We start from the raw sequence: 17,642 nt of genomic DNA, 5'->3' as shown, positions 1-17,642 counted from the left end.
CAACGTACAATCCGGCAGCTAGACTCGTTTTATCTTCACTGATTTATCGGCAACGAAAAAATTGTACCCTATACTTCACCTGTTGCCCCGAGCTCATTTTTATTCCCGCGGCACTGAGTCAAAAATCCTGATTGATAATATTAATGCAGTAATATAAACGAATATGAATTTTTAATTCGACATCTTAATAATTATATACTTATGTACGCGGTTAAAAGACACGAATTTGAACGATTCGAATTCAAATGATTTGAGTGGATGATATATCATGTATATTACAAGTTATATCATATTATAGCGAACCTGAAGCAAAGTTAGATAAAGAATTTGAAATTTTATAATTTACGAAAACAAGTTTGTATTGTAATACTCTCTTATTTTTCTAAATCCTTAATATGAATGTTCTATCGTTTCAGGAATTAATAAAATATGATAATAATGACTTTATTTCTTTGGTATTGTCATTTACATAATGACCATCAAAATTCTTTCATTTTGTAACAATCGATTGCATAAAATGATTATGAGCTGAAAATGTCTGTTACATTTATGAATTTCTGTAAAATACTTTTTTAGTAAAAAATTAATTTTTAAATTAATCTTTATTATGAACTTGAATTATGGAAATTGGAATGTTAATCAATGAAAAAGAAAAAAATTTATCACATAATCTATTTCTAATCTAATTAATGAAATAATCTAAAGTGCATCTACATTTATTTTATCTCACGTAACATCAAGCTACGAAAACAATTTCTATTATATAAAAATAATCTCTCAATAACTTCATGAATGACACATTTAAATAATTCATTTTAAAAATTGAAACTATAACTTTATTTGGAGGTTTTATATGCATTATAAATCGTTCTATTTATTTTCACTTTATTATCGATATATTAATAATATTATCGATAAATTATCGCTACTTTATTATCGATATCTTATCGCTAATCATTAATAGTATCACCGCCACAGTTTAATCGTAAAATTTGATATCAGTAGTATCGTTCTTATTAACAGAGTAGGAAACTAAGTAAAATAAACGCTATATTAATATTCGTCTAAAATAAAGTATAGATTGTTATAAAACTTAAAAAAAAAAAAATCTATTATCATTAGTGATTTAATAAATTCTAGAAAATTCAAGAGATATATTTTTTTTTTCAAATAAAAATAAAACACATCGATATTAAAAAAAGTAACATTTTATAAATACATAAATATTATTTTACAATACGAATCTTTCCACTATTGAATATTTTAAGAATTATTTTTTGTATATTAAACATGTCTAAAATTCGTGTGAAGAGAAGTGCCATATGGCAATATTTTTCCATAAACTATCAAGAAAATGGATACACGATTGTTAAGTGCAACGAGTGCGATCTCACGGTGCCTTATTGCAAAAACACGACGAATCTATGGTCACATATCCGCATACGTCACAAAAATGTTGTAATAGAAAACGAACTGGTTAATCAGTCGAATAGAAAAAAAAGTCACGCGTCCACTTCGTCGAAATTCAGACCATCAACTTCTTCGAGAATTTGTGATATATCGGAAAAATATTTTGACTCGAGACGAGACAAGGAAATAACACGATCTTTGATACAAATCATAGCCGAAAACGTAATCCCGTTCTCCGCAGTGCATGGAAAAATATTCAGAAATTTCGTAAGGGCGTTGAACGACAAATACAAACTGCCAGATAGAGCTATCTTGATCTCGAAATACCTTCCAGAATTGTACGAGCACAAACGCGTGGAAATGAGTGAAATTTTATCGAAAGCGACGAATATTCATCTCGCCGTCAGTTTATGCACAGATTTTAAACGCAGGATACCATTTATGATAACGATCGCGTATTTCTGCGCCAACGGAGTCCAGCATCATAAACTTTTGCAGATCTCGTGTCTGAAACAAATGAATGAAACGACGATACGTGAGAATTTGTTAAATGTCGCTGACACTTGGGAAATCGCTTCGAAAGTAAGAACTGTTGTTTACAACGGTAAAAGCGATATTGTGAACGCGAATGAAACGGAATGGCGACAGATATATTGTTTCGGGCGCACGTTGAACTTGATGACACGAAACGCTATAAGAGATAGCAAAATTATAAACGAGCTGGTCAATAAATGTCGAAATATCGTCCGTCTCTTTAGATTCGACAACTCCGTTGCGAAATTATTGAGGAAGCTTGGGGAAAATTCATCGAAAATTTCGAATTTGTTCAAAGATACACCCGATCGTTGGACGACCGTGTATTTATTGTTGAACGATATAAACGAATCGAGATCTATTCTATCGAAAGTTTTTGTCAAACTGTCGAAGAAGCACGTACCATCCCTGACGGAGAACGAATGGAGAATAATTTCCGAGATGATAATGGTTTTGAAGCCATTGCACGAGGCTACGAGAGAATTATTGGTCGATTGCACCGTGACGATCTCAAAAATAATACCTATCGTTCATGGTGTGGAGGCTGCTTTGAAAAATATGGATAATTTGTCGCAAGATGTGACCTTTTTCCGCGACAATTTATTAACACTTTTCGGTAAACGGTTTGAGAATATCGAAAGAAATCCTGTTTACGCCATTGCCACGTTTTTGGATCCTAGATACAAGGATATCGCGTTTCAATCGAAAGAATGCGTCAAATTGGCGAAACATCTGTTGATTAAGGAGTTGAATTGTTTCGATAATGAAAAGAATAATTCTGATTTACACGTGGATAAAGTGGAAGTAAAGGAGGAGAATAAAGAAACGAATATTTTGTGGGCAGTGTTCGACAAGAGGGTTCAGGAGTTGCAGACTGAATCTGATAATTGTGTAATTTATTGTTCGTTGAAGCATGAATTGGAGAGGTATTCTATAATTTATGTATTATTTTTGCAATCATATTAAACAATTTAATTTTGAGTTATATATATATTTATTTATTTCCATTATATTTTAATTGTTAGTTAATTAATCGTTTCATTATAATTGGATATTATGGTTGGATTACTTTATCTATAGCTCGATAATTCTAATTGAAAAGAAATAAAAAATTTTCTGTTCACTAAGAATAAAATATTAATATTCAATAACAGTACATTTATAATTCTTGTTTGTTTTTATAGATACGCAAATGTGAAAATAATTAATAGAAAAACCGATCCAATCATGTGGTGGAAAAATATGGGACAATCAACGTTTCCAAGGCTTTCGAAACTTGCATTAGAATATTTATGCATACCTTCATTCTCTGCACCTAAAAATCTCTTGTTTTCAAAAATTCGTAAAATTTTGTTTAATCGAGAAATGGAATTATCGACCATGTATGTTAACATGTTGGCTATAATAAATTTAAATTAAGGAAAAAAAGTATGTAATGTTATAAATATATTTTACTTCTTTATTTCAACTTCTTTACTTCTATTTCTATTATCGATATCTCAATTGTATTATCGAAACGTAAACGATAAGATTATATATTTCGATAAGTTATTGATATTGAAGTCATTTCTAATATAGATATCTATCATAAAATGATCAATGACATCTTGAATAACATTTAATTTTTTCCTTATCGTTTGTTTGTCATTGCAACTGATCAAAAGTTTGGAATTCATTAATATGTTGCATAAAATTCAATACTTAAAAAAAAAAGAAAAGAAAGATTGTTAGAAAATTTTTTAATAATTTATCATTCACTAAATTATAAATGAATTTATTCATTAACAAATCAATATACTGATTATTTCATATTTTTGTTACAGGTTAATTAGAGCATTTACAAGTTTATGATATCGAAAAAGAAATAAAATTATTGTCAGTTTTTAAAGTTATCCATTTTATCCTATTTTTATATTTAAAGATGGTATATGTATACCATCATTGCATCTTTTTATTTGATGAATATTAAAAGTATAATGATAAGTTAAAATTAAGAAAAATTTAATGATTTAATGAAATGAATCTTTGATTTTTTAAAATTATTTAAATTAAAGTTAACTCTATGTAAGTAAATACGTTTATTATCAAGTTGACAAATATTGTCATAAATATTTATCATCTCTTCTTTAAATACATCATCAATAATTACAATTATTCACATATACTTTTTTTTTTATCCATACTAAATCAAGATTCCAAATTTTGTATATTTTTTCCAGTTTGAAATAAGGAATTTCAATTAATTCGATGAGAATTAATAATCAACGAGAACATGTTTGATTCTATGGATCTCTATTATCTGATATCGCTAAACGTTCGAAAAAAATATTAATAATCTTATTCGAAACTTATTTAAATATAAATATGCAATTTGTACAACAACATTTTATACGTGTATAAAAGAAAAAAAGCTTCGTTCGTGAGTGTTTTAATCGACTATCGTGTATATACTGACATGTAAAAATGTCGTTTTCTTTCGTGATAATTAACACGATAGCTTGTATAAATAATTTATATTTGTAAAATTCGTAATATATCGCTGTTCGAGTCTATCGTAACGTGGCCATAATTCGGATAACGTAAAAAACTTATTGCCGTTCGAAAATGATGTTTACATTCTTGTCGATACCGAAAGTTAATACAACCTTGTAGTTTCAATCAAGTTTCTATATATGGCTATTTAACATCTTTGTTACGTTGTATATTAGACTTCACGAAATGTGAACGCGCTATATCGGTTTTTATCGCTGCCGGATATTCCTTTCTTTTTTTTATTTTGTCTTTTAGTCGTAAAATACAAAAAAACCACCATAATCTGTATATAAAATATTTTCAAACCGATCAGAAAAAAACTTTAGCAACAACTGCTTTTATACAAGGTATCTTGTTTATTAGGATTTATTGTTTATTAAAAATCCTTTTTTTTTCTAAATTGATGTACAAGTATAGATGTAAGAAAAAGATTCAATTTGTATTAATGTTTTGAAGTTTTAATTAGAATTAAATAACAGATATTTTTTTGATATGAGATCTGTAAGAATATTAGATTAATTATTTTTTTTTTAATTTATTCGTATTATTTTACAGTAATATCGCGTTCATTGTTAAATAAAAAGTCAAGAAGATTTCGAAAGAATTAACTTTTTGTTATATTGATATTTCTTTGCACACTAACACACTAGTGATCAACAAAATTTTATTTCTTATTTTAAAATTTTTCTAATCTTTGAAAGAGACTAGATTAATATTTTTAAAAATCAAATTTGTGGATCGCTTAAAAGATTTAAGAATCATTATACATAAGAAAAAAGTAAATAAGTAAATAATTCTATTTCTTTTTATCTTAAAATGATTTCTAGAAATATTTTGGATGCCTCTTTTCTGCTAATCACGTAAGGGATTAAGAAACGTTATTCAGAACGGTATATAATCGAGATTACGAGCGCTTGCATAAAGAAATGGATATTTTGTACCTGTTGCATTCGGGTCTGCTCCGTTTAAACACAGGCATTTCGCGGGCGTAATTAATAACACGTCTCCTAACTCGAAAACGAGCATCGCGTGTTTTTAACTCCGCATTTCGAGTATCTTTCATTATGCTCGCAAAATATTACATGCACTCTAGTAAACCATGTTTTCAACGCTCTCTGTTGGAACGATGTTTCAGATTTCTTCGTCACTTAATTCCGATAATACGATTTTTATTAAAATATATATATATATATAATTAGTCACGTTTCATCAATTTTTCATAACCTCTTTATGAAACGTGCTAGAAATTTATTTCTATTTAAATTAAGTTTTGCTTAAAATATTATTTAAAGTAAAATATTTAAATAATATATCGTATATTTGAATGTTATTTTTGAATAATTATGCTTGCTTCAAGAAGCAAATAATAATAAGAATAACAGATTGAAACATTCATTCATTATAAAACACTTATACGCTTACGTGTACTTATTGTTGAGCACACGTAAGCCTAGAAAAATTCAACCAGAAACGTCAACTGATCCTTTCGTCGATCGTTAATCATATTTCTTGTGGCCACGGTGATGAACAATCGTTAAAAAAAAATAATTATTCATAAACAAAAAAGGTATCATTACTCAAACTGGGCGATATGACTTAAAACAGCTCAACAGAAAGAGCAATCGCTTAACAATAATGATGTCAACAAAAACACAAGGTCCCATACTTGCTCACGAGATTAATGTTGTGTCCAGTTGTGTCCAATTTTTGTTTGATACAGCAAATCCCATTCGATCATCGTCAAAAAAGTATCCCTTATCGATACGATCAGAGATGCAGAGATATCAGCCAGCCCAGGAATTGGTGACAATGTCGATGTGGAAACAGCAACGCCAATAATTACGCCTTAAATTGGGCCAAAATAATATGTATGTAATATGCGATAATAAATAATTCGCACTTGATCCGGTTTAATGCAGGTTCGTCCTCTTATACGTGTGAACAAGGTGTCCCGAAAAATAATTATTTATTATCGATTATACGACGATGCTTTAACGATGATTAAAACTCGTTAAAATTGAAAAAAAGAAAAAATCTATTTAAAATTTGATCGTCAATTTCTTTTTCTTTTCTTTCAGATGAATCTGGAAGACAGGAATCGAAGAGATGAACAATTTTTTTTAAATATCCAATACAAATAATTTAACACTAAACACAGTTTTCAATGATCAGTTAAATACTAACTGAACGTATGGATCTTTCGCGTAATATATTCTAGCACCCGCATATCCTCTCTTCCTCTATTTTTCGTCTTCTTTACCCTCAATTCGAGCAAATTACAAGTACGTTCAAATTTTCCCTGAATTTTAAAACCTTAAGTTCAATATCTTTAGAAATTTACAAAATTGTTAACCGGATTAAAATTAATTATGCGAGGATCGTAAAGGAATCATGATCTAAACTTGAGCGCAGAGCTTAATCATTAATGCAGTGAAAAGAATTGAAAAGGACGATTAATAGAAATGAATTTTTCATCTCTCAGCAAACAGTCGACAAAATTCGACAAATAATTCCAAAGTTTTCGGTTGAAATGTTTCTCGATGATCGTGTATCACCATGCGTGTACGTTTCCAGCTGTTCCCTCTTATTTATGTGTTCGAAAAGCAACGAGAGCAAGCGAAAACAACGCGAATTCGTTGTTCCGGAACGGGGTGAAAGGTACCAAGAAGCTATATAGCGAGGACACGACAAGGTAGTGCACAATGATTCCCTCGTGACATTTATCTTTATGCATGCTCATTTGCGCCCGCTTATGGCCAAGCACGTGCTACCCGGATCGATCGAAGCAGCACCGTCTTGCCAACATCACTATATACTATAGTAAAGTTTGCACCAAAGATTATGATTGTCAAAGGAAAAATTCCCCATTATATATTTCAAATCTTTAAAAATTCACAAAATTGATAATTTGGATGATATAATATAACATTAATTACGTAATGTAATTCTAAGGTATTCTAGTGAACCCTAGAACAGCGCCATCTAAAGTTCCCGTTTCATTCTTAAGTGATTTTATTTCCACTAATAATATCTTGGATGTACCTTACGAATATTAACACTTTTGGATATTTTAAAAAGCTTAAAATTATAATAATAACTGACGAAACTAAATGAGATATTAAAATAACGAAGTATTCGCATAAAAATGTAGATACCAAAAACATACAATTTCTCTCGTTCATAAATTTATATTAAGTATTATTCGAGACGTGTTTGCAAAAAAAGAAACAGAAATAATCGTACGGTATTTACGCAGATAATGTATTAACGCTGCAACATTAAAATCCGTGTTTTGGGTGAAGAGTAAACGGAAGAAAAAAAAAAGAAAAAAAGGGAAAAAGAAAGAAACATAGGGACATTATTCCGGGTCGGGTTCCGAAAGGCCGCAACTCGGTTCGAGTTTCTGTAATCGAAGTTAAACGCGCCTCGAGGCAGTGCGTTTAAGTCGAAAAACCGCGGTAACACAGGCGATACCTCTTAAACCACTTTAATGACGCTTCGACGCATCGCGAATTTAAAATTACACTGACGACTTACTCGGGCCCGCGCCGATAAAGATCGTTGCCGATACAAAAACCGGCCTGACTCGGTCGCATCCACTGATAAACCGCGATAAAACTCAGTATGCATGTGTAACAACAGTATCGAAGCACAGCCTAGTTGTCCAGTGTTTCGTGAATATCGATCGCAGTGATTGCGATTTCATTTACGAGCGAAACGTGTTGCGAAGATGTATCTCGAGTTAAGTCTCTGTAATGTAACGGTAGGATAGGACGATAAAATCAAAAGTATGATTATTTTTTGATAGCGAAAAAGAATGCTTCGCCTTTTTTGCGTTCCAGATTTAAAAGATAATTTTTCCGAAAAATTAATTTTTGAATTTTACGTTTTTCTTTCTTTTTTTTATAAATATAGGTAGTATTATGAATTTACAGTAGTGCGCATATATCTTTTGTCCGACAACAAATACTGGAAGATTATTCTCTCGTTTATTATCAAATTAGACAATTTACAAATTAATGTTATATTATAAATTAATGATACATTCGTGTTACTAAGAAAAAAAAGGTATACGTAAAATTTTAGCAAAAAAAAAAAGAAAAGAACAAATTATTTTCGTTTTTTTATGGTGTAAATAAGAAAATAAGTATTGGTTATTTATTATGTATGATATTACAATTTATTATTATATTTCGATAAATTTATAATTATATATCTTTCTCTTTCTATATTTATCGAAAACACTTTAAGGAAACTTGCAACTGCTCTGATGGAAATTATATGTAATAATTAAATATACGTAAGGAACACCTGCAGTTAAATTTCAAGCATGTAGAATCTCACATATTTAAATGCAACAAAATTATATCTGTGATTGTAACTATTCATATATTTTTATATGATACTTAAATAATTATTAAATACCCAGATACTTAAATATTTATTTTATTTCTTGAAATGTATTTTACAATGGTGTTAAATTGTTCTTTTTAATAATTCAATAGTTTGGACAACACATGTATACATATATGCACGATCAAATATTATTTAAATGAAATTTGGCAGTTCAATCTATTATATAAAAGTGTAATATTTTAACAAAAAATCTGTGAACTGCGATATATTTTTAAGATGCCATTTTCTATCATTAACATATTTATGATAGAATAGATAAAAGATAATAATAGATAATAATAAAAATCATAACGTAAAAATCATAAAAATGAAATTATCACATATATACGTTTCTTCTGTATGATTTTTATCATAGAAAACAAAATAATCATTCACTTATAATTAAATTTTCGATATATGGTTCTCCATGAAACCGGTACAGTTCTCAGCGTAATAAAACAGGCAGAACTTCCGTGAACGCAACGTGCTCATGTGCAAGCTGCAAAAATAGCAGGCGCGCGATGCGATAAAATGATTAAGCGGATCGTCGTGAGTTTGGATGGCAGGTGCCAATAAAAATCGGTTACGTCTTATTACGGATGACCTAGATTTTAGCCAGCAACCAGCCCTTGTAATCTTAATAAGGTGATCCACGCGGCCATAGCGATGATATACATATACGGCCCATTTGTCCCGTTCATGAAGATTGAATAATCTCGCGCGAGAGAATGGAGAGCCGATGTTCTCGGAAACGGAATATCCATAAACACGCGACGAGCTCTTTCCGCTTTCGCTCCAAGCGCATCGATCGTTCTGTTATTTTATTGAGCATCGGTTTAATACAACCAATGCCCGCGAAACACGGCCGGCTTTCACGATTTAACAACGAGATATTAGTGTTCGAATATTGTTTATCAGATGCGAACACGAAAGTAATAATTACTGCATTCCAGATTCAAGAAACGGTTTTCTTACTCCTTATATTAAATAATATTAGTTTACAAAGTATTTTTGTATCATTGTAAAATTTAATATAACTTTTAATATCAGTTTAATTCGGAAAGTGTTAGAATTATTTGTTTCATATTTTTAGATAATGGTTATTTATTTTTCTAAACACAGTTTCAACTTTTCTAGGTTAGAAAATGAGAGAATCAAAATGATATGTAACGTAGTATGATCCTTAGGTTAAAAAATGGTTAACAATTACCTTTTTATTGACAAGTTTTCGTTTAAATCACATTGAGAATATAATATAATGTAATATATATTTTATATATTAAAATATATTGTAGGAAAGAAAAATACCGAGTACAATTGACGTTCGATTGACATTCCATGTGTTGTTTTGTGTTTCGTATCTCTATGTCACGCACACATGCTAAGAATGATAGACAAAGAGCAAATAATGAGAAAAGGATAGATATAGAGTAAAAATTGTGAAATCAGCGCCATCTTCAGAGTGCCGCAAATGAAACACAATATAAACAAAGAGAGCAAATAATAGAAAAAGACAGAAACAAAGGAAAAGTAACTACTAGCGCTATCTCTTTATTTCTGAGAGAAATATCTTTTTAAAATAATCAAGAGATGGCGCTGATGTTCAATTCGTATTCTGTTTTATCCTATTTTGAACAGATATTTTTTAATACTCGAGAGATAGCGCTAGTTTTCAATTCTTTTTCTGTTTTTTTATCCTATCTTTAAAAAGATGCTTTTAGTATTCGAGAGATGGCGCTAATTCTCCAATATTTTATTTTATTTATGTATTTTTCTGATTATTTGTTCTCCTTATCTATATTATTCTTGTTATGCAAAATTTATATTTATTGTTTAACAATCCTGATATTTATGCAACTTTATTGTTCTATTTTTATTTTTTTGTCCCTATTTTATTGAATAAAAATCTTAACAGTATCTTACATCTTTCGATTTATTTTTTTTATGTGTAAGTATATATATATATATTTTTTTATTTATATTTATATATCATATTTATTTAGACAGAATTTAATGTAATAATATTAAAAGTTTTTTGATGAATATTTCGGAAATTAAGACTACTATCTATTATATGTAAAAAAAAAGTTATTCAAAATATTGATTTTTATTACAAAAATTATCAAAGAATATAGCATAAAGAAATTATTTTTAAAATCTATTAATTTTATCAATTGTAATTGAATTAAATATAACTTCTGAATTTATCAGTCTAAATCTAGAGGGCATATCAAACATTCTAACTTTTTACACGATCGGTATTTCAGAACATGAGACATACAAAGTCTCATTAAATGTTAGGTCTATCCTATACCTCATCTGTGCCCTGGGAATTTGGTTCAGAAGCGAACGAATCAGTATTTGGTGCATTATGCATCATAAGCAAAGATATCAAAATGAAAGTAACCTCGTGATATCGTTTACGAAAATCTGGTAAACTGCATTTATAACGTGGCTCGCTTCTCGAAGCACGACGCTAGTTCGACATTTAACATCATGCTATTGTTTTAACCATATCGAAAAAACGAAGCTGGAAGGGTGATCAAATTTTTGTTTATTGCTTATTAGCTGGGAAACTACCCAAATTCTATCGAGTTTCGATCGAGTTTCTTAATCGTACGTCAGAAATCTTCACATCCATCATACAGTGAGTGTCAATGCTGTTTGTACTATCACTTTCTCATGCCTATGAATTGTCGAATTCCTTGAACATACTTTTACACGATCCATTGTTAAGATAAATGTGCAAGAGACGAAAATAATGTTTAGGAGTCATATCATTTATTTGGTATGTATTTATTGAAAATGTATATTTATAATTATTTATACTTTTACTAATCTTTTTGCTTCTTTTTTTAAAAATTGCATCGTTATATTAACAATCATCAAAAGATTTATATAATTATTTTAATTTTATTTTTGCAATAATAGAATTTTTCAATTCAAAGACATATTTTTATATTAAAATTTTGTTGTATTAGTTTATCATTATTAATTTATTTTACTGGTTTTATTACTATAAAAATAATGTAATATTAAATATTATAATTCAAAAATTCAATTCGTATTTTTATATTATATAATTACTTAACAATGTTAAATATATTATGATCTTATATCACAAATCATTAATAAAATTTTAATTTAATTTAATGTATATGATTCAAAATAAAAGTTTATTTTGAAATAATTTTATTTGTTTTGTTGTGATTAAATTAAATTTATAAAAATTATTTTATATTTACTTTACTAACGTTTTAAAGAATTTACTTGATATAAAATTTATTAAAAAATTTTATTTTATTTTTTCAAAATTTATATTTTAAATATTATTTTAGATATTACTTTTATTAATTTTATTGTTATATATTGTAATATATTATATTGTAATTAAATTTTTATTTATAATATAATAACTATTATTAGTTATAATATGATAATTATTATATATAAATATTTAATTTTTTAAAATTTTATATATCATTTAACATTTTTTAAAACACTTATATATATATATATATATAAAGTATTCATACAAATTGAAATATGAAATTTAATTATGTAGTTGTATTTTTTCAACTGATATAATTTAAAAAATTTAAATACAATATTTTAAAATGTTTACAATATATTTTATAATATTTTATACTATTGAACCTATATTTTCATATTTTTCTTTAGATCTAATATCACACATTGGAATAAATAAAATTCAATAATTTATTTAATTTTCAAAAATAGAATTTTTTATTTATGAGAAGAAAAATCCTAATTAATTATAAATTTAATCTAAAATTTAGAAACTAATTATGATTAAATAAATCATGTGATGTCAGTATAATAGTAAACTAATGAGATAGAATAATTTGATTATAAACAAATACAACAAAGTTTTAAAAATATGAACATATAAGCACATAAGTTTCAAGTCATATAGCATTATAAAGAATTAGAACTATAAAATCCAATCTAAATATCTCTCCAATTTCATCATTCAAGACTATCTTTATCACACAATAAAATTATTCAATCCTTAAACACATTTTTCAAGACAAATCATTTTATATAAAAATTGTAACGTTAAACTATAGGAAAATAAGAAAAATTTTGATTTTAGGGATTTGAGAAGATCAGGAGGCCTGGTGCGGGCACATTCAAGAGCTGTGGTGGTTGGTGAATGGTGTTGCAGATAGACTCGGTGTGGGGTTGGGCGTCACCCCCGCTGCGCCTCCAACTAGGGGGGTCTAGGGGCGCCTCGGGGAGAGTGGCCGCGGGCGCCCCATCCTCGCAGAGGATGGGTGAAATGGTCGTAGAACGCGCACCTTCCCCAGCCCGCCTCAGTCATACATCAGAAAAACATCCTCGTGCTACACTCACGGAACTCAATGTTCTTCGACGCCATCGAGAATTGTGCGACGTTGTCCTCAATGTCGGCTCTAGAAAGATATTTGCACATCGTGTTATTTTATCGGCGTGTAGTCCGTACTTCCGGTAAAATATTATATTTATAATTGATATTTATAATTTAAATTGATCGAAATTTTTATTATTTCAAAATTATATTTTTTGCAGAGCGATGTTTACTGGGGAGCTGGCGGAATCTCGACAAACTGAAGTTACAATACGTGACATAGATGAAATGGCAATGGAATTATTGATAGACTTCTGTTATACTTCTCATATTATAGTCGAAGAAGCAAACGTTCAAACTCTCCTTCCAGCAGCGTGCCTTCTCCAGCTAGCAGAGATTCAAGATATATGTTGCGAGTTTCTCAAACGTCAACTAGATCCATCTAATTGTCTAGGTATACGAGCGTTTGCAGATACTCATTCTTGTCGTGAACTTTTACGGATCGCAGACAAGTTCACTCAACATAATTTTCAAGAAGTATGTACTTTATATTCTGTAATACTTATCTAATAATTGAATTTTGAATAATTGTTTACATTTGCTTAGATTTTTGAATAAATATTTTAATTTTTATTTTTAACTAGGTAATGGAAAGCGAAGAATTTCTTTTATTACCTGTTGGCCAATTAGTAGATATTATTTCTTCGGACGAATTAAATGTTCGAACGGAAGAACAGGTATTTAGTGCAGTTATGAATTGGGTCAAATACAACGTTACAGAAAGAAGACAACATTTGGCGCAAGTTCTTCAGCATGTACGATTACCCCTTCTTAGCCCAAAATTTTTAGTTGGAACCGTAGGCTCTGATCTTTTAGTTAGATCTGATGATGCATGTAGAGATTTAGTAGATGAAGCGAAAAATTATTTGCTGCTTCCTCAAGAAAGGCCGTTGATGCAAGGACCTAGAACACGACCTAGGAAACCAACCAGACGCGGTGAAGTTCTATTCGCTGTCGGAGGTTGGTGTTCTGGTGATGCAATCGCAAGCGTGGAAAGATTTGATCCTAATACTGCGGATTGGAAGATGGTTGCACCAATGAGTAAACGAAGATGTGGTGTCGGAGTTGCTGTATTGAACGATTTGTTGTACGCGGTAGGCGGTCACGATGGACAAAGCTATTTAAACAGCATCGAACGATACGATCCACAAACGAATCAGTGGTCTTGTGATGTTGCACCTACCACGTCATGTCGAACTAGTGTAGGAGTTGCTGTATTAGATGGTTTTCTTTACGCGGTAGGTGGTCAGGATGGCGTCCAATGTTTAAATCATGTTGAAAGGTAAATCATTTTATTTTAGATAAATTTTATTATAAAATGAATCAAATAAAAGAGTTTAGTTATTCAGATTAATTCGTTTTAATAATCTTCGTAATTATGAAGTTATATAAAGTCCATATCTATAATAAATATGAAACAAAATAGAATATTTATCATATACAGATATGATCCTAAGGAAAATAAATGGTCCAAAGTATCACCAATGACCACTAGAAGACTTGGAGTAGCTGTTGCTGTATTAGGCGGTTATTTATATGCCATTGGCGGGTCTGATGGTCAATCACCATTAAATACAGTAGAAAGATATGATCCAAGACAAAATAAATGGTCTCAAGTTTCGCCTATGTCTACAAGACGTAAGCATTTAGGCTGTGCCGTATTTAATAATCTAATTTATGCCGTTGGTGGACGAGATGATTGCATGGAACTTTCGAGCGCAGAACGGTATAATCCTCATACAAATTCTTGGAGTCCAATAGTTGCTATGACATCAAGAAGAAGTGGAGTAAGTTGCTTAATTTTTTTTTATATTTTGATATATATTTAAAATTTTCAAAAAATAAATGAAAAATTAAATAAATTAAGAATTATTTCTTTTTAAAGAATAAATATGAGTATTTTTTCAAGAATTTCTTATAAAAAATCTTTATAAATTAAATTCTGTATTAAATTTAAAAAAATTTAAAAAGATAGATATTAATTATAGATGTGTTTTTAATTTAGCAAAAGAATTTATTAATTTTTTATATTTTCAGGTAGGTTTAGCAGTAGTGAATGGTTTACTGTATGCAGTGGGTGGATTTGATGGAACTGCCTATTTAAAAACAATTGAAGTGTATGATTCGGAACAAAATCAATGGAAATTGTGTGGTTGTATGAATTATAGAAGACTCGGTGGAGGTGTGGGAGTAATGCGGGCCCCCCAAACCGAGAATTACATTTGGTAGCTCAGGCCCCCCTCTTCAGCCCAAATGGCTGAAACTCCTTTAACTCCTCTTACACCAATAACTCCTGTTACACCTGTAACTCCTCCCGCTCCTGTATCGGTTCCTGTTGTTATAACTAATACTAGAAAACGCTACCGCCGATCGATGAGCATTATATAAGTAATATATACGTTCTACAAGACTTTGCCTTTCTAAAGATAAAGTCGTTTTTAACATAAATTATTTTAAATTTTTTCATTAGTTTTGTTTAACTCATAATTCATTTAAAATCAATCATTTTTATTCAAATGTAAACCAATCATACTAAATATGGATGTATATTTTCCTCTATATGTAAAAAATTTATTCTTATAATGTTTATATTACAATTTCATTGTGTTTCTTACATAAGATTTTGTAAGATATATTTCTCTTATATATTGTTTATATTTGTTTTATATATATATATATAAAACTACTAATTCCAGTTGCTCTAGATTTAAGTATTATAATTTCTTTTCTTTTTTATGTAATGTAACTGTATATGTTGTAAACATTTAAGACAAAAGAAACAGAAAGGCAAAATCTCCTTGAAACATATTCTTGGATACAATATTCATTACAATGGAATGCTTGCAGTTTCCATATATTCAGTCATTTAAGAAAATAAATTTTTAAAGTCTATATTGACATCAAAACTTCGTTATGGAGGACTGCTTGTGCAGCCATTGATAAAAACAAAAATAAAGAGTTAATCAAAAAAATTGTTTTTGTCTCGATAGTATACTTTCTATATATATCGTATTTTTATCAATAAGACTGAAATGAAACCAAAAGTTTATGTAAAATTAATAAATGAAACAAATGTTTCAGGCTCTAAACACATTTTTGTTTTAAGATAATGTATGAAACATACATAAGTTATAACATGATTATTATAATGCACATTACAGTCATTAACGTTACATTTTTTAATCTTTTTATATTTTTACAAAAAACAAAACAGATCTAAATGAGTTAACATTTTATTTGAAGCGATAAAAAAGTTCTCTTATTGTACAAATGGTAATAGGGATCATTATATCCAACAATTTCATAATGTAACTATTGTGATAATAATCTAATAAGAGTCAGAAAATTTGACTGATTATGAGCAATATTTTAATAATATATAACAAAATATTGTTTTGTAATTATTTAAATAGAAAATTATATGAAAGCTGTGAAAATTTTTGTCGATCAATTACGAAATTAAAAGTTTATAAATCAGTAGTCATGTTACATCTATGAGATTGTTGAAAAAGCAAAACATGTCTAGAATAAGAATATATTGACGATATGATGTAATTATCTTTAAAGAACTTATTACAAAATATCATTATTAGACAACTGTACAACTTTTCGATATTGTATCGTAATTTTCTTCAATGGAATAATTCGTTTTAATTTAGATGATACGCGAAAAATTTCTATTTCTTTACAAACATAATAAATTTATGAATTTTATACAATATATATGAAACAATTAAGTTGAATTAGAATAATCCAATTACAGATTTAAAATGGTACAAATTATTGTAATTACTAAACAGAGTTCAAATAAGTGTTCAAAATCAGATTTAATTTACAAGTAGTTAATATGAAATGTTACTATAAAATATCAATACTTTAATTTTAAATAAAATTTTATTTAAACTCATATTAGATAGGAGAGAAATATTGTTATATAAGAAGCCATTTAAATTTTTTTCATGTATATATTTTTCATATAATGAATTTTATTATAACTCTAATTTTATAACCAATTGATATTTGTTAACGAAATATAATGAAATCTCAGTTATTGAAGTAATTATTTTATTATTTTTTATATACGTATACAAAAATTTTATGATATATTCATTGGAAAATATTTTCTTTGCCTCCTGATGAATTTTATTATGTGGAGTACATAATCAACACGAAGAGTTTTATATATAAGTAATTGATGGAAAATATAAAAATTCAATATTTTATAATTAAAATATAAATCAAAAGTGCAAAAAAAAATTTTTTTTATATAATATTTAATATAATATAAATTTATAATCATATAATAGATAAACATAACATATATTTAATTAATTGTAATTAATTAATTTTAAAAATTCAT

The 17,642-nt window shown here is 28.5% G+C and overlaps 2 protein-coding genes and 1 long non-coding RNA gene across 4 annotated transcripts; 2 read left to right on the top strand and 1 right to left on the bottom strand.

The window, feature by feature from the left end:
- The first annotated feature begins 1,005 nt into the window (after window positions 1–1,005).
- LOC108004414 (E3 SUMO-protein ligase ZBED1) lies at window positions 1,006–3,372 on the top strand. The gene is made up of 2 exons (XM_017067296.3): window positions 1,006–2,870; window positions 3,129–3,372. The coding sequence occupies exons 1-2, from the start codon at window positions 1,291–1,293 to the stop codon at window positions 3,361–3,363; spliced, it is 1,815 nt and encodes a 604-aa protein (XP_016922785.2). The 5' UTR covers window positions 1,006–1,290; the 3' UTR covers window positions 3,364–3,372.
- Window positions 3,373–4,011: 639 nt separating this feature from the next.
- On the bottom strand, window positions 4,012–10,324 carry LOC133667334 (uncharacterized). Its single transcript, XR_009832731.1, has 2 exons — window positions 10,082–10,324; window positions 4,012–6,321 (listed from the first exon to the last, which is right to left on the bottom strand). It is a non-coding gene; the product is annotated as an uncharacterized LOC133667334 (long non-coding RNA).
- Window positions 10,325–11,132: 808 nt separating this feature from the next.
- On the top strand, window positions 11,133–17,338 carry LOC108004438 (kelch-like protein diablo). 2 transcript variants are annotated; one of them, XM_017067354.3, is made up of 6 exons: window positions 11,133–11,518; window positions 12,989–13,362; window positions 13,444–13,759; window positions 13,867–14,564; window positions 14,727–15,069; window positions 15,320–17,338. In XM_017067354.3, exons 2-6 carry the CDS (start codon window positions 13,049–13,051, stop codon window positions 15,509–15,511), a joined length of 1,863 nt encoding a protein of 620 aa, XP_016922843.1. In that variant the 5' UTR covers window positions 11,133–11,518; window positions 12,989–13,048; the 3' UTR covers window positions 15,512–17,338. The 2 variants fall into 2 exon arrangements, with proteins under 2 accessions (XP_016922843.1, XP_016922844.1); XM_017067355.3 differs by having other exon boundaries at window positions 11,133–11,659.
- The last annotated feature ends 304 nt before the right edge of the window (window positions 17,339–17,642 follow it).

This window comes from Apis cerana, linkage group LG14 (genome assembly GCF_029169275.1).
Source record: "Apis cerana isolate GH-2021 linkage group LG14, AcerK_1.0, whole genome shotgun sequence".
In the NCBI taxonomy this organism is placed as follows: domain Eukaryota; kingdom Metazoa; phylum Arthropoda; class Insecta; order Hymenoptera; family Apidae; genus Apis; species Apis cerana.
Note: the sequence above shows the minus strand (reverse complement) of the source record. Positions and strands in the feature narration are given on the sequence as shown.

What these genes read in the sequence shown, in the direction of transcription:
- LOC108004414 (XM_017067296.3), top strand. Translation starts at nt 1,291, where the DNA reads ATGTCTAAAATTCGTGTGAAGAGAAGTGCCATATGGCAATATTTTTCC. An exon ending in TTGAAGCATGAATTGGAGAG is followed by an intron (nt 2,871 to 3,128) that starts GTATTCTATAAT and finishes TTGTTTTTATAG; the next exon opens with ATACGCAAATGTGAAAATAA.
- LOC108004438 (XM_017067354.3), top strand. Translation starts at nt 13,049, where the DNA reads ATGGTGTTGCAGATAGACTCGGTGTGGGGTTGGGCGTCACCCCCGCTG. An exon ending in CTCAACATAATTTTCAAGAA is followed by an intron (nt 13,760 to 13,866) that starts GTATGTACTTTA and finishes ATTTTTAACTAG; the next exon opens with GTAATGGAAAGCGAAGAATT. An exon ending in TGTTTAAATCATGTTGAAAG is followed by an intron (nt 14,565 to 14,726) that starts GTAAATCATTTT and finishes TATCATATACAG; the next exon opens with ATATGATCCTAAGGAAAATA.